Consider the following 22929-nt stretch of genomic DNA (forward strand, 5'->3'; position numbering starts at 1 on the left):
ACAGTCTCAGAATAAAGGGGAGGCCATTTAAAACTGAGGCGAGAAAAAACTTTTTCACCCGGAGAGTTGTGAGTTTGTGGAATTCTCTGCCACAGAGGGCAGTGGAGGTCAATTCACTGGATGAATTTACAAGGGAGTTAGATAGAGCTCTAGGGGCTAGTGGAATCAAGGGATGTGGGGAGAAGGCAGGCACGGGATATTGATTGTGGTGATCGGCCATAGAAACATAGAAAATAGGTGCAGAAGGAGGCCATTCAGCCCTTCAAGCCAGCACCGCCTTTCATTGTGATCATGGCTGATCGTCCACATTCAATATCCCGTGTCTGCCTTCTCCCCATATCCCTTGATTCCGCTAACCCCGAGAGCTCTATCGAACTCTCTCTTAAATCCGTCCAGTGATTGCATCCATGATCACAATGAATGGCGGCGCTGGCTCGAAGGGCCAAATGGCCTCCTCCTGCACCTACTTTCTATGTTATTTTATTACTACAGCGCCAGAGACCCGGGTTCGATGCTGACCACGGGGTGTTATCTGTGTGGTGTTTGTATGTTCTCCCCGTGACCTGCGTGGGTTTTCCCCCAGGTGCTCCGGTTTCCCAATACCAAAGTCAGAACTTTTTTTTTCCAGAGTGGAAATGTGAAAGAAGACAGAGAACAATAACACATTTTGAGGCACAATAGAGGAGACGGCATCTTTTAATTTTTTTTCCTATGGTGTAACCCAGTTGTGCAAAAGTAAATAAGCTTCAATAGACAATAGGTGCAGGAGGAGGCCATTCGGCCCTTCGAGCCAGCACCGCCATTCAATGTGATCATGGCTGATCATTCTCAATCAGTATCCCGTTCCTGCCTTCTCCCCATACCCCCTAACTCCGCTATCCTTAAGAGCTATATCTAGCTTCATTCAATGCATGTTGATCAAGGGGTCACAGTTTAAGGATAGGGGTCACAGCTTAAGGATAAGGGGTCACAGTTTAAGGATATAGGGGGTCACAGTTTAAGGATAGGGGTCACAGTTTAAGGACAAAGGGGAAGTCTTTTAGGACCGAGATGAGAAAGTTTTTTTTCACACAGAGTGGTGAATCTGTGGAATTCTCTGCCACAGAAGGTAGTTGAGGCCAGTTCATTGGCTATATTTAAGAGGGAGTTAGATGTGGCCCTTGTGGCTAAAGGGATCAGGGGGTATGGAGAGAAGGCAGGTACGGGATACTGAGTTGGATGATCAGCCATGATCATATTGAATGGCGGTGCAGGCTCGAAGGGCCGAATGGCCTACTCCTGCACCTATTTTCTATGTTTCTATGTTTCTAAGTGTCTCCCCACTGAGGAGGTTACTGCTTACGACAAGCGCAAGACTTCTCCGAGAGAATATAGCCTTCTCTAATCTCAAGTAACCCTTGCAATCCTTCTATCTCCATCCCTTCCCCCAGCTCCAGTGGTCCTACTAGTTTCACTGTCGTCCTGGTCAGTTTCACTGTTTGTAAAAGGACTAGACCAAGCTAGATGCAGGGAAAAAAATGTTCCCGATGTTGGGGTTAGACACAAAATGCTGGAGTAACTCAGCGGGTCAGGCAGCATCTCGGGAGAGAAGGAACGGGTGACGTTTCGGGTCGAGACCCTTCTTCAGACTTCAGAATGTTGGGGGAAGTCTAGAACCAGGGGCCACACAGTCTAAGAATAGAGGGGAGGACATTTAAAACAGGTGAGAAAAAGCTTTTTCACCCAGAGAGTTGTGAATTTGTGGAATTCTCCGCCACAGAGGGCAGTGGAGACCAATTCACTGGATGAATTTAAAAGAGAGTTAGATAGAGCTCTAGGGGCTAGCGGAATCAAGGGACATGGGGAGAAGGCAGGCACGGGTTACCGATTGTGGATGATCAGCCGCGATCACAATGAATGGCGGTGCCGGCTCGAAGGTCCGAATGGCCCCCCTCCTGCGCCTATTTTCCATGTTTCTATGTTTCCCTGTCGTGACTCGATATAGGGTCACAGAAGATGTTGAATACTTGTGGGTGGTGTTCGGAAGCTGCAAGGGTAAAAAGACCCTAATGGCAGTCATGCCCTAATGGCAGGCCTCCGAACCGTAGCCAGAACATAAGGTACAGGTCACATCAGGAGAAGCGAGTGGTATATAAGAAAGGCAATGCTGCTACAGTGGTCATGGGGGATTCCAATGTACAGGTAGACTGGGAAAATCAGGTTGGTAATGGATGTCAAGAAAAGGGATTAGTAGACTGCCTACCAGATGGTCTCTTAGAGTCACCCGGTGGCACAGCGGTAGAGTTGTTGCCTTACAGCACCAAGAGACCTGGGTTCGATCCTGACCACGGTCGCTGTCTGTACGGAGTTTGCACGTTCTCCCCGTGACCTCCCCGCAGCTATTTACAATATACATCAATGACTTGGATGAAGGGATTAAAAGTACCATTAGCAAATTTGCAGATGACACAAAGCTGGGTGGCAGTGTGAACTGTGAGGAAGATGCTATGAGGTTGCAGGGTGACTTGGACAGGTTGTGTGAGTGGGCGGATGCATGGCAGATGCAGTTTAATGTGGATAAGTGTGAGGTTATCCACTTTGGTGGTAAGAATAGGAAGGCAGAGTATTATCTGAATGGTGTCAAGTTAGGAAAAGGGGACGTACAACGAGATCTGGGTGTCCTAGTGCATCAGTCACTGAAAGGAAGCATGCAGGTACAGCAGGCAGTGAAGAAAGGCAATGGAATGTTGGCTTTCATAACAAGAGGAGTTGAGTATAGGAGCAAAGAGGTCCTTCTGCAGTTGTACAGGGCCCTAGTGAGACCGCACCTGGAGTACTGTGTGCAGTTTTGGTCTCCAAATTTGAGGAAGGATATTCTTGCTATTGAGGGCGTGCAGCGTAGGTTTACTAGGTTAATTCCCGGAATGGCGGGACTGTCATATGTTGAAAGACTGGAGCGACTAGGCTTGTATACACTGGAATTTAGAAGGATGAGAGGGGATCTTATCGAAACATATAAGATTATTAAGGGGTTGGACACGTTAGAGGCAGGAAACATGTTCCCAATGTTGGGGGAGTCAGAGAGTTGTGAATCTGTGGAATTCTCTGCCTCAGAAGACAGTGGAGGCCAATTCTCTGAATGCATTCAAGAGAGAGCTAAATAGAGCTCTTAAGGATAGCGGAGTCAGGGGTATGGGGAGAAGGCAGGAACAAGGTACTGATTGAGAATGATCAGCAATGATCACATTGAATGGCGGTGCTAGCTCGAAGGGACAAATGGCCTCCTCCTGCACCCATTGTCTATTGACCTGCTTGGGTTTCCCCTCCCCCGGGATCTCTGGTTTCCTCCCGCACTCCAAAGACGTACAGGTTTGTAGGTTACAGTAATTGGCCTGGTAAAAATTGTAAATTGTCCCCGGTGTGTGTAGGATAGTGATAGTGTGTGGGGATCGCTGGTCGGTGGGTACTCGATGAGTGGAAGGCCCTGTTTCCACGGTGTATCTCTAAACTAAACTAACCGAAAAAGTAGTTTGTGGTTGAGCCCACTATGGAAGATGCAATTCTGGATTCGACGTCTAATTAGGGACCTTAAGGTGAAGGGACCTCTAGGAATCAGTGATCATAATATGATAGAAATCTTATGAAATTTATGATGTATTCAGTACCATTGTAGAACATCTGCAGTCTGAAGAGGGGTTCTGACCCCAAACGTCACCTATCCATGTTCTCCAGAGATGCTGCCTGACCCGCTGAGTTACTCCAGCACTCTGTGAAACGTCACCTATCCATGTTCTCCAGAGATGCTGCCTGACCCGCTGAGTTACTCCAGCACTCTGTGAAACGTCACCTATCCATGTTCTCCAGAGATGCTGCCTGACCCGCTGAGTTACTCCAGCACTTTGTGTCTTTTTTTTCTAGTAAACTGGCATCTGCAGTTCCTTGTATCCCCATCATTTTTTAACCATTTGGTGTCAGAGTGAAATTAATCAGGAGGGAGATGTATTAAAGCAGCAGATATCAGATTTTCCATTCTCCAAAATGAAACTGCTCTCCCATGATCAATGCGATGCATGTTCTCACCAACCTGCAGAGTCTCTTGCCCAGAGTAGAGGAATCGAGAACCAGAGGGTGTGGGTTTAAGGTGAAGGGGTAAGTATTTAATAGGAACCTGAGGGGTTAACTTTTTCACACAAAGGGTGGTGGGTGTATGGAATGAGCTGCCTGAGGAGGTAGTTGAAACATAGAAAAATAGGTGCAGGAGTAGGCCATTCAGTCCTTCGAGCCGGCATCGCCACTCAATATAATCATGGCTGATCGTCTAAAATCAGTGCCCCGTTCCTGCTTTTTCTACATATCCCTTAATTCCGTTAGATCTAATGAGCTAAATCTAACTCTCTCTTGGAAACATCCAGTGAATTGGCCTCCACTGCCTTCTGTGGCAGAGAATTCCACAAATTCACAACTCTCTAGGTGAAAAAGTTTTTCCTCATCTCAGTCCTAAATGGCCTACCCCTTATTCTTCAACTGAGAACCCTGGTTCTGGACTCCCCCCAACATCGGGAACAATTTTCCTGCATCTTGCCTGTCCAATCCTTTAAGAAATCTATATGTTTCTATAAGATCCCCTCTCACCCTTGTAAATTCCAGTGAATACAAGCCCAGTCGACCCATTCTTTCATCATATGTCAGTTCCGCCTTCCCGGGAATTAACCTGGTGAACCTACGCTGCACGCCCGAGGCAGTTGATGCCAACATTTAAGAAACAATTAGTTGCTATCCCAATGCTTAGGAAACATTTAGTCAGGTATATGGATAGGACAGGTTTCGAGGGATATGGGCCGAATGCGGGCAGGTGGGACTAGTGCAGATGGGACATGTTGGCCGGTGTGGGCAATTTGGCCTCTTTACAGAGTGGACATTCATTGTGTCATGCTCAGAAGTCATAGGAGCAGAATTAGGCCATTCAGCCCATCAAGTCTATTCCGCCAGGCCCTTCGGCCCACCGAGTCTACGACGACCAGCGATCACCCCGTACACTAGCACTGTCCTACACGCTGTGGGGTGGATAATTTACAATTTTACCAAAGCCAATTAACCTACAAACCTGCACATCTTTGGAAAGTGGGAAGAAACCCACGGGCGGCACGGTAGCGCAGCGGTAGAGTTGCTGCTTTACAGCGAATGCAGCGCCGGAGACACAGGTTCGATCCTGACTACGGGTGCTGCACTGTAAGGAGTTTGTACGTTCTCCCCGTGACCTGCGTGGGTTTTCTCCGAGATCTTCGGTTTCCTCCCACACTCCAAAGACGTACAGGTATGTAGGTTAATTGGCTGGGTAAATGTAAAAATTGTCCCTAGTGGGTGTAGGATAGTGTTAATGTACGGGGATCACTGGGCGGCACGGACTTGGAGGGCCGAAAAGGCCTGTTTCCGGCTGTAGATATATGATGATGATGATGAAACCGGAGCATCGCGCAAAACGGCGGCGCAGCGGTAGAGTTGCTGCCTCACAGCGCCAGAGACCCGGGTTCCATCCTGACCACGGGTGTTTGTCTGTACGGAGTTTGTACGTTCTCCCAGTGACCTGCGTGGGTTTTCTTCGGGTGCACCGGTTTCCTCCCACACTCCAAAGACGTGCAGGTTTTTAGGTTAATTGGCTAGGTTTTAAAAGAAAAATTGTCACGTGTGTGTCGGATAGTTTTACTGTACGGAGATCCCTGGTCGGTGTGGACTCGTTGGGCCGAAGGGCCTGTTTCCGTGCTGTTTCTCTGAACTAAACTACCTCCAACACTGTCCCCAGCAGCACATTTCGGGCACTCGCAACCCTCTGCGTAATAAACTTGCCCTGCACATCCCCTTTAAACGTGATCCATGTCCCTCCATTCCCTGTCTATCCAATGTGCTTATCTTAAAGCGTATTAAATGCCACTTGTATCTGCCTCCACCACCACCCCTGGCAATGCAGTTCAGGTCCCCACCATCCTCTGTGTAAAAAATCTTGCTCCACACATCTCCTTTAACATTTGACCCTCTCATCTTAAAGCTATGCCCTCTAGTCCTTGACATTTCCACCTTGAGTAAAAGGTTCTCAATTTCTACTAGGGTTACCAACTGTCCCGTATTAACCGGGACATCCCGTATTTTGGGCTAAGTTGGTTTGTCCCGTACGGGACCTCCCTTATCAGGCCTGGGGGGGCGCTGTAGGCCCGGACGCTGTAGGCCCGGGCGCTGTAGGCCCGGACGCTGTAGGCCCGGACGCTGTAGGCCCGGACGTTGTAGGCCCGGACGCTGTAGGCCCAGAGAGGGTAAGCTTGGACAGTGTAAGCTCGGACAGTGTAGGCTCGGAGGCCTGGGCGCCGCCTAACGGAGGTTGCATAGCAACCTGCATCCCGGCCCGGGCGGCCGCCATTGGTGGAGCCGGAGCACGTGGCCGCTGGCCGGGTGAGGTCACGTGGGGCGCGGGGCAGTGACGTCACCTTGTCCCATATTTGGGAGTGAGGTAGTTGGCAACCTCTAGTGTCTACCCTATCCGTACCTCCCATAATCAAATATACTTCTATCAGGATATACCATAGATAAATATATTTCATTCAGAAAACCAAACTGAGCTGAAATCGATGTATAAGGCTTGTGTTTTTCCCCCCAACTACAGTATACAGTAAGTCATTACAGTACTGCCAAACCACCGAGATAGACTCTCTGGTATTTATGTTTCTGATGCGTCTGCAGATGTTACCTCTTTCAGCGGGATGAGGTGAAGCATGTTCATAAGTTCTAGGAGCAGAATTAGGCCACTCAGCCCATCGAGTCTACCCCGCCATTCAATCATGGCTGATCTATCTCTCCCCACTCAACCCCATTCTCCTGCCTTCTCCCCGTAACCCCTGACACCCGTGCGAATCAACAGTCTGTCGATCTCTGTCCTTTGACTCGGCCGCCACAGCCTTTCCGCGGCAAAGAATTCCACGGATTCACCGCCCTCTGACTGAAGAAATTCCTCCTCGTCTCCTTTCTAAAGTTACGCCCCTCCAGTCTGAGTTCGAAAGGCACGTCCTATTATTCTTGAGGTGTGAGGTAAATGATAGGGTCGTTTTTTAAATATAAACACCCTCCCCTGCTACCGCCACAACCACCTTTCACGCCTTGCAAGGTGGCGAACTGCAAACACACAAACTCTGCCCAACAGCCTGTGAGGGTCATCGGGGGTGGGAGTTCGAATGAGGCCATTTGGCCCATCGGGTCCACTCCGTGACTCCCGGCTTGACCCGTCGGAGGAAGATAGCGGGGCGGGGGTCCCGGCGAGCCGTCCAGTCCAGTCCAGCCGGGGAGGGATGGAGGGAGGGAGGGTCGCCATCACTTGAGCCGCCTGGATCGGCGCTCCGAGAGCTCGCTGATGGGCACGGCCAGGTGGTAGAAGCTGGGCAGCCGGATGTCGTAGCGCAGGCCGCTCCTGGCGCAGACCTTGTCGTTCAGGGAGTGCAGCTTGTCCGCGATGTCCTTGCCGATCAAGACGGAGAAGAGTCTGGAGATGCGGCGGTGCCGGGCGAACAACAGGTAGAGCTTCTTCCTCCTCCAGGCAGCGAAACGGCAGTCAGTCTCGGCCGTCAGCGTCACCTAGCGGCAGGCCGCAGAGAGGGTAATGCAGTGTCAGTTTATTTTAGTTCGGGTTCGGCTTATTGTCACGCGCACCGAGGTACAGTGAAAGGCCGATGCGGCGTGCTAACCAGCAAAGATACTAATAATAATAATAATAATAATACATTTAATTTATATAGCGCTTTTCAGGATACTCAAAGACGCTTTACAGAGCGAACAAGACAAACAAACAAACAAAAGATTTGTCCTGACGGAGAAGCGGCGAACAAACAGCGCCAGCGTCCTCTCACGTCAGGGTCCGGCAGTAAACAATTAAGAACACAAGACACACAATTACAATTGAACACAAACAACCATCACAGTGGTTGCTCCAGGCACACCCTCACTGTGATAGAAGGCAAAGAAAAGTCTTATCTCGTCCTCGTTCTTCTCCCGTGCTCAGGCAGTCAAACTGCTGCCTCGAGGCGATCGAGGCTCCCGACTTTTGAAACCCCCGCCGGGCGATGGAAAGACCCAGGCCGAGCGAGCAGGGCGATGAAGGTCCTAAGCCCCTACTAGAGGAGCAAGATGGACCATCCCGGGAATTAACGTGGTGAACCTACGCTGCACGCCCGAGGCAGTTGATGCCAACGTTTAAGAAACATTTAGTTGCTATCCCAACGTTTAAGAAACATTTAGTCAGGTATATGGATAGGACAGGTTTAGAGGGATATGGGCCGAATCCGGGCAGGTGGGACTAGTGTAGATGGAACACGTTGGCCGGTGTGGGCAAGTTGGCCGCTTTACAGAGTGGACATTCATTGGGTCATGCTCAGAAGTCATAGGAGCAGAATTAGGCCATTCAGCCCATCAAGTCTACTCCGCCAGGCCCTTCGGCCCACCGAGTCTGCGACGGTCTGGTACGATCACCCCGTACACTAGCACTATCCTACACGCTGTGGGGTGGATAATTTACAATTTTACCAAAGCCAATTAACCTACAAACCTGCACATCTTTGGAAAGTGGGAAAAAACCGGAGCACTGCGCAAAACGGTGGCGCAGCGGTAGATTTGCTGCCTCAGAGAGGGAAATGCAGTATTAGTTTATTTTAGAGTGAGTTCGATTTATTGTCACGCGCAACGAGGTACAGTGAAATGCCGATGTGGCGTGCTAACCAGCAAAGATACTAGAGGAGCAAGATGGACCACTCCGTGGAAATCGCCTACACTGAAGTGCAGTACGCAAAGGCCGCCATTTTAGTAAGCAAAACCCGTTGTTCGCTATGCCTCTCGCAGTGTAATCAGTGTTTTGGGGGAACAGTATGTGTGATGATACCATAAAAATGCAGAATATATCTCATCTATCAATTCACAGATTTTTGTTCTTTTTCTTTAAAAATGTTTCTGCAAGTTTCTGCCGACTAAAATGGCGCCGAGACGTACTACGGTTTTTCAGGTCGAGTGGTCTATCTTGCTCCTCTAGTATCTTTGCTAACCAGTCAGCAGAAAGACAACCCATGATCACAATAAGGCCATTCACAGTGTATGAAGGGAATGAACATAGAAACATACAAAATAGGTGCAGGAGGAGGCCATTCGGCCCTTCGAGCCAGCACCGCCATTCAATATGATCATGGCTGATCTAACTCTCTCTTGAATTCATCCAGTGAATTCTCTGCCTCAGAAGGCAGTGGAGGCCAATTCTCTGAATGCATTCAAGAGAGAGCTGGATAGAGCTCTTAAGGATAGCGGAGTCAGGGGGTATGGGGAGAAGGCAGGAACGGGGTACTGATTGAGAATGTTCAGCCATGATCACATTAAATGGCGGTGCTGGCTCGAAGGGTCGAATGGCCTCCTCCTGCACCTATTGTCTATTGCCTATTGTCTAATTGGCCTCCACTGTCTTCTGTGGCAGAGTATTCCACAGATTCACAACTCTCTGGGTGAAAAAGTTTTTTCCTCATCTCAGTCCTAAATGGCCTACCCTTTATTAGACAATAGACAATAGACAATAGGTGCAGGAGTAGGCCATTCAGCCCTTCGAGCCAGCACCGCCATTCAATGCGATCATGGCTGATCACTCTCAATCAGTACCCCGTTCCTGCCTTCTCCCCATACCCCCTCACTCCGCTATCCTTAAGAGCTCTATCCAGCTCTCTCTTGAAAGCTACCAACGAACTGGCCTCCACTGCCTTCTGAGGCAGAGAATTCCACACCTTCACCACTCTCTGACTGAAAAAGTTCTTCCTCATCTCCGTTCTAAATGGCCTACCCCTTATTCTCAAACTGTGGCCCCTTGTTCTGGACTCCCCCAACATTGGGAACATGTTTCCTGCCTCTAATGTGTCCAATCCCCTAATTATCTTATATGTTTCAATAAGATCCCCCCTCATCCTTCTAAATTCCAGTGTATACAAGCCTAATTGCTCCAGCCTTTCAACATACGACAGTCCCGCCATTCCGGGAATTAACCTAGTGAACCTACGCTGCACGCCCTCAATAGCAAGAATATCCTTCCTCAAATTCTTAAACTGTGTTCAGTAAACATTTAGTGCAAGATACAGTCCAGTAAAGTCCAATCAAAGATAGGCCGAGGGTCACCAATGAGGTAGATAGCAGCGCAGGACTGCTCAGTCTGCCTTGGCCGACCTGATCCCAAGGATTTTAACTCCCCTTCCCATTCCCACACTGATCTTTCTGTCCTGGGCCTCCCCCACTGTCAGAGTGAGGCCCAGTGCAAATTGGAGAAACAGCATCTCATATTTCGCCTGGGCAGCTTACACCCCAGCAGTATGAATATTGATTTCTCTAATTTCAAGTAACCTGTGCTTTGCCCCTCTCTCTCTCTCTCTCTGTCCCTCCCCAACCCAAGTCATCCTGCTGGTTCCACTGTTCGTATACCTTCATTATCACCTCTTCACCAGCCAACAATGGACCATTGTGGGCTCCACCTCTCCAGAGTCATTGGTGCCAGTTCTGATTTCTTTCGTACCTTTTCATTCCTCTAGTTTTCCTTCTCCTTGACTCTCGGTCTGAAGAAGGGTCTCGGCCCGAAACGTCGCCCATTCCTTCTCTCCGGAGATGCTGCCTGACCCGCTGAGTTACTCCAGCATTTTGTGTTCTCTTGTCTGCCCTCTCTTTGTTGGCAAGATGATTCAGCTGCATGATAACAGCTGGGGAGAAACTGTCCCCTGAATCTGGAGGTGTGTGTTTTGACACCTCCATACTTGTTTAGTTTAGTTTAGAGTCATAGAGTCATAGAGTCCTACAGCACAGAAAGAGGCCCTTCGGCCCATCGTGTCCGCGCCGCCCGTTACCAAACACAGTCTAATTTTAATCCCATTTTCCCGCATTTGGACCGTAGCCCTGAATGTTGTGGCATTTCAAGTGCCCGTCCAAATGCCTCTTAAACGTTGTGAGTGTTCCCGCCTCCACCACCACCCCAGGCAGTGAGTTCCAGACTCCAACCACCCTCTGGGTGAAAAAGTTCTAGAGGGATTAGTTTAGAGATACAGCGGGCAAACAGGCCCTTTCGGCCCACCGGGACCGCGCCGACCAGCATTCCCCGCACATCAACACTATCCTATACCCACTAGGGGCAATTTTATTTTACATTTACCAAGCCACTTAACCTGCAGATCTGTACGTACGGGAGGAATCCGTAGATCTCGGAGAAAACCCACGCAGGTCACGGGGAGAACGTACAAATTCCGTACAGACAGCACCCGTAGTCTCTGGCTCTAGTGGGTGTAGGGTAGTGTTAATGTGCGGGGATCGCTGGTCGGCGCGGACCCGTTGGGCCGAAAGGGCCTGTTTCCGCGCTGTATCTCTAAAACTAAACCTAAAAATATTGGGTAGATGAACAGTCTCTTGCCCAGAGTTGGGGAATCAAGAAGAAGAGGGCATACGTTTCAGGTGAGGTGGGAAAGATTTAATAGGAGCCTAAGGGATATATTTTTCACTCAAACAGTGGTGGGTGTGTGGAACGAACGGTTGGAGTAGAGCCAGTCACAGTAGCAACATGTAAAAGACATTTGTGCTAATGTTCTCCCCCACCCATTGCCCTCCATCCCCTACTTTCAGTCAGAAGAAGGGTCTTGACCTGGAATATAACCTATCCATGTTCTCCAGAGATGCTGCCTGACCCGCTGAGTTACTCCAGCACTTTGTGTCTATCTTTGGTATGAACCAGCATCAGCACTTCTTTGTTTCTATATTATAGCCCTACTTTATTTGCTTGAAAAAGTAAGAGTTTCATTGTAGAACACAGAGTGCTGGAGTAACTCAGCGGGTCAGGCAGCATCTCCGGAGAACATGGATAGGTGACGTTTCACAGAGTGCTGGAGTAACTCAGCGGGTCAGGCAGCATCTCCGGAGAACATGGATTGGTGACGTTTCACAGAGTGCTGGAGTAACTCAGCGGGTCAGGCAGCATCTCTGGAGAACATGGATAGGTGACATTTCACAGAGTGCTGGAGTAACTCAGCGGGTCAGGCAGCATCTCTGGAGAACGTGGGCAGGTGACGTTTTACATAGTAATTTCACGTTTCGGGTTGGGACCCTTCATCAGATCCAACCAAAACGTCACCTATCCATGTTCCCCAGAGATGCTGCCTGACCTGCTGAATTACTCCAACACCTGCAATTTTTTGTAAATTAGCACCTGCAGTTCCTTGGTTCTAACTAGAGAGCGGTCCTGAGCTACTATCTACCTCATTGGTGACTATCGGACTCTCTTTGATCGGACGTTACTGGCTTTAACTTGCACTAAACCTAACCATGCATCTATACAATGTAAATGGACCAATTGTAATCAAAGGAGGTAGATGAGGCTGGGACTATCCCAACGTTTAAGAAACAGTTAGACGGGTACATGGATAGGACAGTTTTGGAGGGATATGGACCAAGTTCAGGCAAGTGGGACTAGTGTAGCTGGGACTTTGTAGGTGGGTGTGGGCGAGTTGGGCCGAAGGGCCTGTTGCGTCACTGTATCACTTTATGACTCCATGACCCCATGACCCGGTGACTCGGTGACTATGACTCTATTACCCCATGACCCCATGGACCCATGACCCCATGACTCTATGACCTCTGTTAGTCTTGTATTGTTTATGGTGCTCTGACCTTAAAAGATCGCTCTTGTTCAGTTCAGTTCAGCCTAGTTTATTGTCACGTGTACCGAGGTACTAGTGAAGAGCTTTTGTTGAGCGCTAACCACTCGGCTCCCACTCAGTCAAGTGGTTCTCGTCTTACCTGAAATATCCCGTTCTCCGACGGTCTGAGTGAATCCCATTCGGGCGAATCGAGAAACTGATACGGATAAATATAATGCAAAAGCTCTCCGTCGGCTGTCACCCGAATCCTGCAGAGAAATGAAGCGAGAGGAGGGGTCAACGACACAACATCAACAACAAAGCACACGCCTGCCGCCTGAAGCCATAGCAGAACCTGCTGCAACTCTCGACAAGCCCTGTTGCAGTTGTTATAAGACGTCGGTGAGACCGCATCTCGCATATCGTGTTCAGTTCCGGGCACCAAGTTGTTCGGAAAGAGATTGTCCAGCTTGAAAGGGTTCAGAAAAGATTTACGAGGATGTTGCCACGACTAGAGGGCCTGAGCTACAGGGAGAGGTTGAGTAGGCTGGGACTCTATTCCCTGGAGCGCAGGAGGATGAGGGAAGATCTTATAGAGGTGTACAAGATCATGAGAGGAATAGATCGGGTAGATGCACAGAGTCTTTTACCCAGAGATGGGGCATCGAGGACCAGAGGACATAGGTTCAAGGTGAAGGGGAAAAGATTTAATAGGAATCCGAGGGGTAACGTTTTCCACACCGAGGGTGGTGGGTGTATGGAACAAGCTGCCAGAGGAGAAAGTTGAGGCTGGGACTATCCCATCATTTAAGAAACAGTTAGACAGGTACATGGATAGGACAGGTTTGGAGGGGTATGGACCAAGGGCAGGCAAGTGGGACTAAGTAGCTGGGACATTGTTGGCCGGTGTGGGCGAGTTGGGCCGAAGGGCCTGTTTGCACACTGTATCGCTCTATGACTCTATGATTCTAAGCCCGACGACCTCGGTAGAAAGCTCTGGATCCTCAGGTCAATGTCTCTGAATCTCTTAACCCCCTTGGACTATTGAGTGTAGATGTTGGGAGGTCATGTTGCAGTTACATAAGACATTGGTGAGGCCGCATTTAGAGTGGGCAGCACGGTGGAGCATAGAGAACATAGAACATAGAAAATAGGTGCAGGAGGAGACCATTCATTGGGGTCATGGCCGATCATCCACAATCAGTAACCCGTGCCTGCCTTCTCCCCATATCCCTTGATTCCCTACATGTGTTCGAGAAACATAGAAACATAGCAAATAGGTGGAGGAGGAGGCCATTTGGCCCTTTGAGCCAGCACCGCCATTTATTGTGATCATGGCTGATCATCCACAATCAGTAACCCCTGCCTGCCTTCTCCCCATATCCCTTGATTCCACTAGCCCCTAGAGCTTTATCTAACTCTCTTTTAAATTCATCCAGTGAATTGGCCTCCACTGCCCTCTGTGGCAGAGAACTCCACAAATTCACAACTCTCTGGGTGAAAAAGTTTCTTCTCGCCTCAGTTTTAAATGGCCTCCCCTTTATTCTTAGACTGTGTGTGGCCCCTGGTTCTGGACTCCCCCCAACATTGGGAACATTTTTCCTGCATCTAGCTTGTCCAGTCCTTTTATAATTTTATACGTTTCTATAAGATCCTCTCTCATCCTTCTAAACTCCAGTGAATACAAGCCCAGTCTTTTCAATCTTTCCTCTTACGACAGTCCCGCCATCCCAGGGATCAATCACGTGAACCTACGCTGCACTGCCTCAGTTACAAGGATGTCCTTCCTCAAATTAGGAGACCAAAACTGTACACGATGGACCAACACTGTACACAACTGTATGTGGTGCAACAGAAGAGTTTCTGCCCAACGCTGTCAGGAACCCTGGTTCGAACCAGTCTACAGGTGCTGTCGGTACGGAGTTTGTACGTTCTCCCCATGACCGCGTGGGCTTTCTCCGGGTGCTCCGGTTTCCTCCCACACTCCAAAGACGTTTGTGGGTTAATTGGCTTTGATAAAACTGTAAATTGTCTCGAGTGCGTGTATGGCAGTGTTAGTGTACGGGGGTCGCTGGTCGACATGGACTCGGTGGGTCGAAGGGCCTGCCTTTCTCTAAACTAAACTAAACTAAAGTCAGACAACTTCGGTGGGAAGCGCCAGTCCCTTAGGTCGATGTCTCTGAACCTCTTTAACCGTGGAATATTGAGTATGGCAGGCGAGGACACTATTCTTTGGAACGAAGGAAGATGAGGTGTACAAAATCATGAGAAGAATAGATCAGGTAAGTACACCCAGAGTTGGAGAATCAAGAACCATAGGTTTACAGTGAGCGGAGAAATATTTATTAGGAACCCGAGGGGTAATTTCTTTTAAACAAAGAGCGGTGGGTATTTGAAATTAGTTGCGGGAGGCGGTAGTTGAGGCAAGTGCTATCGCAACGTTTAAGAAACATTTTAACGGCGGCACGGTGGCGCAGCGGTAGAGTTGCTGCCTTACAGCGAATGCAGCGCCAGAGACTCAGGTTCGATCCTGACTACGGGTGCCGTCTGTATGGAGTTTGTACGTTCTCCCCGTGACCTGCGTGGGTTTTCTCCGAGATCTTCGGTTTCCTCCCACACTCCAAAGACGTACAGGTATGTAGGTTAATTGGCTGGGCAAATGTAAAAATTGTCCCTAGTGGGTGTGGGATAGTGTTAGTGTGCGGGGATCGCTGGGCGGCGCGGCCCCGGTGGGCCGAAGGGCCTGTTTCTGCGCTGTATCTCTAAATCTAAATCTAAATCTAAATTTGGGCAGGCACAGGGATAGGGCAGATTTGGAGGGTTATGGGCCAAATGCTGGTAGGTGGGGCTAGTGTAGATGGGACATGCAGGGGTTGGCAGGGGTAAGTTGGGTCAAAGGGCCTGTTTCCACGCCGTATGACGCTACGACTATGACTTTAAGTGTCGATGGCTGGAATATGGGATTAGTGTACAGTGGAGACACAGTGAACTGCAGACGGTGGAATCTTGTGGAGAACACAAAGTGCTGGAGTAACTCAGCGGGTCAGGCAGCATCTGTGGAGAACATGGACAGGTGACGTTTCACAGAGTGCTGGAGTAACTCAGCGGGTCAGGCAGCATCTCTGGAGAACATGGATAGGTGACGTTTCACAGAGTGCTGGAGTAACTCAGCGGGTCAGGCAGCATCTCTGGAGAACATGGATAGGCGATGTTTCAGATCAGGACCGGTCTTCAGACCAAAAGACCCACTTGTGGAATCTTGCGTTCAGTCTGAAGAGGGGTCCCGAAACGTCACCTATCATGTTCACCTATCAGGGTCTCGACCCGAACCGTCACCCATTCCTTCTCTCCCGAGATGCTACCTGACCTGCTGAGTTACTCCAGCATTTTGTGAATAAATCGATTTGTACCAGCATCTGCAGTTATTTTCTTCTATGTTCTCCTGCAATGCTGCCTGACCGGCTGAGTTACTCCAGCACTTTGTATAAATAGGTACCTGTTGGCTGACACGATCACAGTGGGCCGAAGGGCTTGACTCCTGCTGCCCCACTCCACAACTTTGCTCCTTAAAATCCTCCCTATAATAACTGAGGACTCACCGACCGACATTGTATCACATCACAGAGGATCTGACATGAACAACACACATTGCCGCACTGGTGAGTAAGGCAAGGCAGCGCCTTTACCACCTCATACAGTTGAGGAAATTCAGAGTCTCTCTGAGGATCCTTCAGTGCTTCTACTCTGGGGCTGTAGAGAGCATCTTGTCCGGGAACATCACAATCTGGTTTGGGAACAGCTCTGCCCAGGACAGGATGGCCCTGCGGAGAGTAGTGCGTTCGGCTGAACGCACCATGGGAACTACACTCGCCCCCCTGCAGGACCTATACATCAGGAGGTGCAGATCCAGAGCCAGCGACATTATGGGGGACCCCTACCACCCCAGCAACGGACTGTTCCAGCTGCTACGGTCAGGCAAACGCCTCCGCTGTCACGCTGTGAAAACGGAGAGGATGAGACGGAGTTTCTTCCCACAGGCCATCAGGACTGTTAACTCTCATATCACCAGGGACTAATTTACTGTTTTAATTTATTTTTTGTGTTAACATTTTTCTTTCTATTCTGTTTTGTAGTTTAGCACAATCCGCAGGCATTGCCACTTTCATTTCACTGCACATCTTGTATGTGTATGTGACAAATAAACTTGACTTGACTTGCCTATATTTGTGATGTCATAAGTCACAGAGTGATACAGCGTGGAAACAGGCCCTTCGGCCCAACTTGCCCACACCGGCCAACAATGTCCCAGCTACACTAATCCCACCTACCAGTGTTTGGTCCATATCCCTCCAAACCTGTCGTATCCATGTACCTGTCCAAGCGTTTCTTAAACATTGAGATAGTCCCTGCCTCAACCACCTCCCCTTGCAGCTCGTTCCATACACCCACCACCCTCTGGGTGAAAGAATTACCCCTCGTATTCCTGTAAAATCTTTTCCCCGTCAACTTAAACCTATGTCCTCTGGTTCTGGATTCCCCTTATCTGGCCAAGAGACTCTGTGCATCTACCCGATCTATTCCTCTCATGATTTACATTAAAAAAACCTCAATAAGATGCCCCCTCATCCTCCTGCGCTCCAAGGAAAATAGTCCCAACCTGATATCTACACCAACATTTCTCAATATCACTCGACAATCAGTATCAGGGCGGCACGGTGGCGCAGCGGTAGAGTTGCTGCCTTACAGCGAATGCAGCGCCGGAGACTCAGGTTCCATCCTGACTACGGGCGCCGTCTGTACGGAGTTTGTACGCCCTCCCCGTGACCTGCGAGGGTTTTTTTCCGAGATCTTCGGTTTCCTCCCACACTCCAAAGACGTACAGGTTTGTAGGTTAATTGGCTGGGTAAATGTAAAAATTGTCCCTAAGGTGTGCAGGGTAGTGTTAATGTGCGGGGATCGCTGGTCGGCGCGGACCCGGTGGGCCGAAAGGGCCTGTTTCCGCGCTGTATCTCTAAACTAAAGTAAACTAGACAAAGGCAAATGATGGGAATAAACGGAGAACATAAGAAGCGGAGTAGAAACATAGAAACATAGAAAATAGGTGCAGGAGTAGGCCATTCGGCCCTTCGAGCCTGCACCGCCATTCAATATGATCATGGCTGATCATCCAACTCAGTATCCTGTACCTGCCTTCTCTCCATACCCCCTGATCCCTTTAGCCACAAGGGCCACATCTAACTCCCTCTTAAATATAGCCAATGAACTGGCCTCAACTACCTTCTGTGGCAGAGAATTCCACAGATTCACCAGTCTCTGTGTGAAAAAAAACTTTCTCATCTCGGTCCTAAAAGACTTCCCCCTTATCTTTAAACTGTGACCCCTTGTTCTGGACTTCCCCAACATCGGGAACAATCTTCCTGCATCTAGCCTGTCCAACCCCTTAAGAATTTTGTACGTTTCTATAAGATCCCCCCTCAATCTTCTAAATTCCAGCGAGTACAAGCCGAGTCTAACCATTCTTTCTTCATATGAAAGTCCTGCCATCCCAGGAATCAATCTGGTGAACCTTCTCTGTACTCTCTCTATGGCAAGAATGTCTTTCCTCAGATTAGGAGAACAAAACTGTAAGCAATACTCCAGGTGTGGTCTCACCAATGCCCTGTTCAACTGCAGCAGAACCTCCCTGCTCCTATACTCAAATCCCCTCGCTATGAATGCCAATATACCATTCGCTTTCTTCACTGCCTGCTGCACCTGCATGCCTACTTTCAATGACTGGTGTACCACGACACCCAGGTCTCGTTGCATCTCCCCTTTTCCTAATCGGCCACCATTCAGATAATAGTCTGCTTTCCTGTTCTTGCCACCAAAGTGGATAACCTCACATTTATCCACATTATACTGCATCTGCCATGCAATTGCCCACTCACCTAACCTATCCAAGTCACGTTGCAGCCTCCTAGCATCCTCCTCGCAGCTAACACTGCCCCCCACCTTCGTGTCATCCGCAAACTTGGAGATGTTGCATTCAATTCCCTCGTCCAAATCATTAAAATATATTGTAAATAGCTGGGGTCCCAGCACTGAGCCTTGCGGTACCCCACTAGTCACTGCCTGCCATTCTGAAAAGGACCCGTTTATTCCTACTCTTTGCTTCTTTGAGTGGTAGTGAATGCCTCATCAAAACACAACAAGCAGATTGCCCGCGATCTAATTATTTTGGGAGGTGCCTTCTCGAGATCATCAGGTCATTCATTTACAACGCATTGGCTGTAGCCAGGACTTGAGGGCGTAAGATATAGGGAGAGGTTGGGCAGGCTAGGACTCTATTCCATGGAGCGCAGGAGGAGTAGGGGTGATCTTATAGAGGCGTACAAAATCATAAGGGGAACAGACAGGGGTGAATGCACAGAGTCTTTTACCCCGTGCAGGGGAATCAAGAACTGGAGGACATGGGTTTAAGGTGAGAGGGGAAAGACTTAATCGGAACCTGAAGGGAATTTTTTTTCAAACATAGGGTGGAGCAAGGTTTTAGAGGATAAAGACATAAAAAGCTGGCATAACCCAGCGGGTCAGGCAGCATCTCTGGCGAGAAGTAGGTGATGTTTCGGGTCGGAATGCTTCCGAGGAGGTGGTTCAGGCAAGTGCAACAACAACATTGACAAGAAATTTGGACAGGTACATATGGATAAGATCGTCAGATCATAAGCGATAGGAACAGAATTAGGACCTTCAGCCCATCGAGTCTACTGTGCCATTCAATCGTGGCTGATCTATCGCTCCTTCCTAACCTCATTCTCCCGCCTTCTCCCCCCTAACCCCTGACACCCGTACTAATCAGGAAACGTTTAGAGGGATATGGGCCAAGGTGGGTAAATGGGACTGACTTAGATGGGGCATCTTGGTCAGCATGGACGAGTTGGGCCAAAGGGCCTGTTCCCCACTGTTCCCCCACCCCCCTCACCCTCCCCCCCATTGTCTGACGGGGTGGCAAGAGTTTAACTTGCCATCATCATTGGGCGGCACGGTGGCACAGCGGTAGAGTTGCTGCCTTACAGCGAATGCAGTGCCAGAGACTCAGGTTCCATCCCGACTACGGGAGCCGTCTGTACGGAGTTTGTACGTTCACCCCGTGACCTGCGTGGGTTTTCTCCGAGATCTTCCGTTTCCTCCCACACTCCAAAGACGTACAGGTTTGTAGGTTAATCGGCTTGGTAAATGTAAAAATTGTCCCTGGTGGGTGTAGGATAGTGTTAGTTTGTGCGGGGATCGCTGGTCGGCACGGACCCGGTGGGCCGAAGGGGCCTGTTTCTGCCCTGTATCGCCAAACTAAATCATGTCTGGTACATTGTGGGCCGAAGGGCCTGTTCCTGTGCTGTGCTGCTTTCTGTTCTAAGATTCTCACAGTTCGAAAGTAAAGGAATAGTCACCACAAATTCACATCAAGCTTCATCCGATCTGTTTTATTCCATGCAGCCATTCAGGGCTCTTGCTGGTGAAACACAGGCGGGCAGCTATTTTAAAACTCTTTCTCTTTTTCCACCTCTTTACTTCAGAAGGGCTTGTATTCACTGGAGTTTAGAAAGATGAGAGGGGATCTTATAGAAACGTATAAAATTATAAAAGGACTGGACAAGCCAGATGCAGGAAAAATGTTCCCAATGTTGGGGGGAGTCCAGAACCAGGGGCCACACACAGTCTAAGAATAAAGGGGAGGCCATTTAAAACTGAGGCGAGAAGAAACTTTTTCACCCAGAGAGTTGTGAATTTGTGGAGTTCTCTGCCACAGAGGGCAGTGGAGGCCAATTCACTGGATGAATTTAAAAGAGAGTTAGATAGAGCTCTAGGGGCTAGTGGAATCAAGGGATATGGGGAGAAGGCAGGCACGGATTACTGATTGTGGATGATAAGCCATGATCACAATGAATGGCGGTGCTGGCTCAAAGGGAAGGGCCAAATGGCCTCCTCCTGCACCTATTTTCTATGTTTCTATGTTTCTCGAACACACGTGGGGAATGCTTTGGAGAAATGTGGGCCAATTGGGACCATCCAAGATGGGGCATCTTAGTTGGCATGGATGAGTTGGACAGAAGGGCCTGTTTCCGTGCTGTATATGAGTAGACTCTATGGCAACTGAACCATCGTACCAACATCGAGAGAGTGGTCCTGAGCTACCATCTGGAGACTCTCGGCCTATCTTTACTCGGGCTTTACTGGACTTCATCTTGCACTAAATGTCTTCCCTTTTACCTGTGGACGCCTTGATTGTAATCATGAATTGTCTGTCCGCTGACTGGAAAGCACGCCACAAAAGGCCTGGATAGAGTGGACGTGTGGAGGATGTTTACACTACTGGGAGAGTCTATGACCAGAGGCCTCAGAATAAAAGGACGCACCTTTAGATAGGAGGGGAAGGATTTCTTTAGTCAGAGGGTGGTGAATCCGTGGAATTCATTACCGCAGACGGCTGTTGAGGCCAAGTCAATGGATATTTTTAAGGCGGAGATTGGTAGATTCTTGATCGGAGCGGGTGTCAGGGGTTATGGGGAGAAGGCAGGAGAGTGAGGTTGAGAGGGAAAGGCAGACGGGCCGTGATTGATTGGCGGGATAAAGTTGATGGGCCGAATGGCTCCTATGAACTGAAATATATCCATTATTATTCCCTTCACCCTGCGTCTGTGCACATCTGGATTGTAACTGTATATTGTCTCTCTGCTGACTGGCACGCACGCCACAAAGTACCTTTGGAAGGGAGGTGAGGAGGAATTCTTTAGTCAGAGGGTGGTGAATCTGTGGAATTCATTGCCGCAGATGTCTGTGGTGGCCAAGGCCAAGTCAATGATATTTTTAACCTCGGTACACATGACAATAAACTAAATTAAATATATCTATGGCTCAATTGGTCGGCTACCACCTACCTCCCTCCTGACCTCCCATCTACCATCTCCCACCCTCACTACCACCTTCAATCTACCTCCCTCCCTACCTCCCATCTACCACCTACCTCCCGCCCTGCCTCCCATCCACCACCTACCTCCCTCATTACCTCCCACCTACCTGCCTCCCACCTACGACCTCTCTACCTCCCTCCCTACCTCCCACCTACCTGCCTCCCACCTACCTGCCTCCCACCTACAACCTCTCTACCTCCCTCCCTACCTCCCACCTACCTGCCTCCCACCTACCTGCCTCCCACCTACGACCTCTCTACCTCCCTCCCTACCTCCCACCTACCTGCCTCCCACCTACCTGCCTCCCACCTACAACCTCTCTACCTTCCTCCCTACCTCCCACCTACCATCTACCACCTCCCTCCCTACCTCCCACCTACCACCTACCTCCCTCACTACCTCCTACCTACCAGCTACCTCCCTCCCTCCCACCTGCCTCCTACCACCTACCTCCCTCCCTACCTCACACCTAGCACCTAGCTCCCTCACTACCCCCTACCTACCAGCTACCTGCATCATTACCGCCCACCTACCTGCATCCCAACCTCCCTACCTACCACCCACTACCTCCCACCAACCTCCCCCACTACCTGCCTCACTACCGCCTTCCATCGACCTCTCTCAGTACCTCTCTCCTACCACCCACCTCCCACATCCGTCCTCCCCACCGACCACGTCCCTCACTACCTCCCACCTACCTCCTTCCTCACTACCACCTAGCACCCTCCCTACCTACCACCTCCCTCACTACCTCCCACCTACCAGCTACTTCCCAACTACCTGCCTCCCACCTACGACCTTCCTGCCTCCCCACCTGTCACCTACAACCTCCCTTTCTACCACCTCCCTCACTATCTCCCAGGTACCTCCCCCACAACCTCCCACCCACCTTCCACCTACCTGCCACCTAGCTCCCTGCCTCTCATCTACCACCTACCTCTCTCACCACCTTCCACCTACCTGCCTCCCACCTACGACCTCACTATCTCCCACCTACCTCCTCCCTCACTACCCCCCACTTACGACTAGGCTTGTATACACCGGAATTTAGAAGGATGAGAGGGGATCTTATCGAAACGTATAAGATTATTAAGGGGTTGGACACGTTAGAGGCAGGAAACATGTTCCCAATGTTGGGGGAGTCCAGAACAAGGGGCCACAGTTTAAGTATAAGGGGTTGGCCATTTAGAACTGAGATGAGGAAAAACTTTTTCAGTCAGAGAGTTGTGAATCTGTGGAATTCTCTGCTTCAGAAGGCAGTGGAAGCCAATTCTCTGAATGCATTCAAGAGAGAGCTAGATAGAGCTCTTATGGATAGCGGAGTCAGGGGG

At 49.6% G+C, this 22929-nt stretch overlaps 1 protein-coding gene across 1 annotated transcript in view; it reads right to left on the reverse strand.

Annotated features, from left to right (window-relative positions):
- Nucleotides 1-6290: 6290 nt before the first annotated feature.
- The window catches only part of popdc3 (popeye domain cAMP effector 3), an 18310-nt gene continuing 1671 nt past the window's right edge, over nucleotides 6291-22929 (reverse strand). Inside the window, exons 2-3 of the mRNA XM_078400073.1 lie at nucleotides 12808-12916; nucleotides 6291-7593 (exon numbers count right to left, since the gene is read on the reverse strand). Of these exons, the coding sequence (XP_078256199.1) occupies nucleotides 7333-7593; nucleotides 12808-12916 (370 nt within the window). The 3' untranslated portion in view covers nucleotides 6291-7332. The remainder of the gene's footprint in view (nucleotides 7594-12807; nucleotides 12917-22929) is intronic.

Source organism: Rhinoraja longicauda, chromosome 5, assembly GCF_053455715.1.
Source record: "Rhinoraja longicauda isolate Sanriku21f chromosome 5, sRhiLon1.1, whole genome shotgun sequence".
In the NCBI taxonomy this organism is placed as follows: Eukaryota; Metazoa; Chordata; class Chondrichthyes; order Rajiformes; family Arhynchobatidae; genus Rhinoraja; species Rhinoraja longicauda.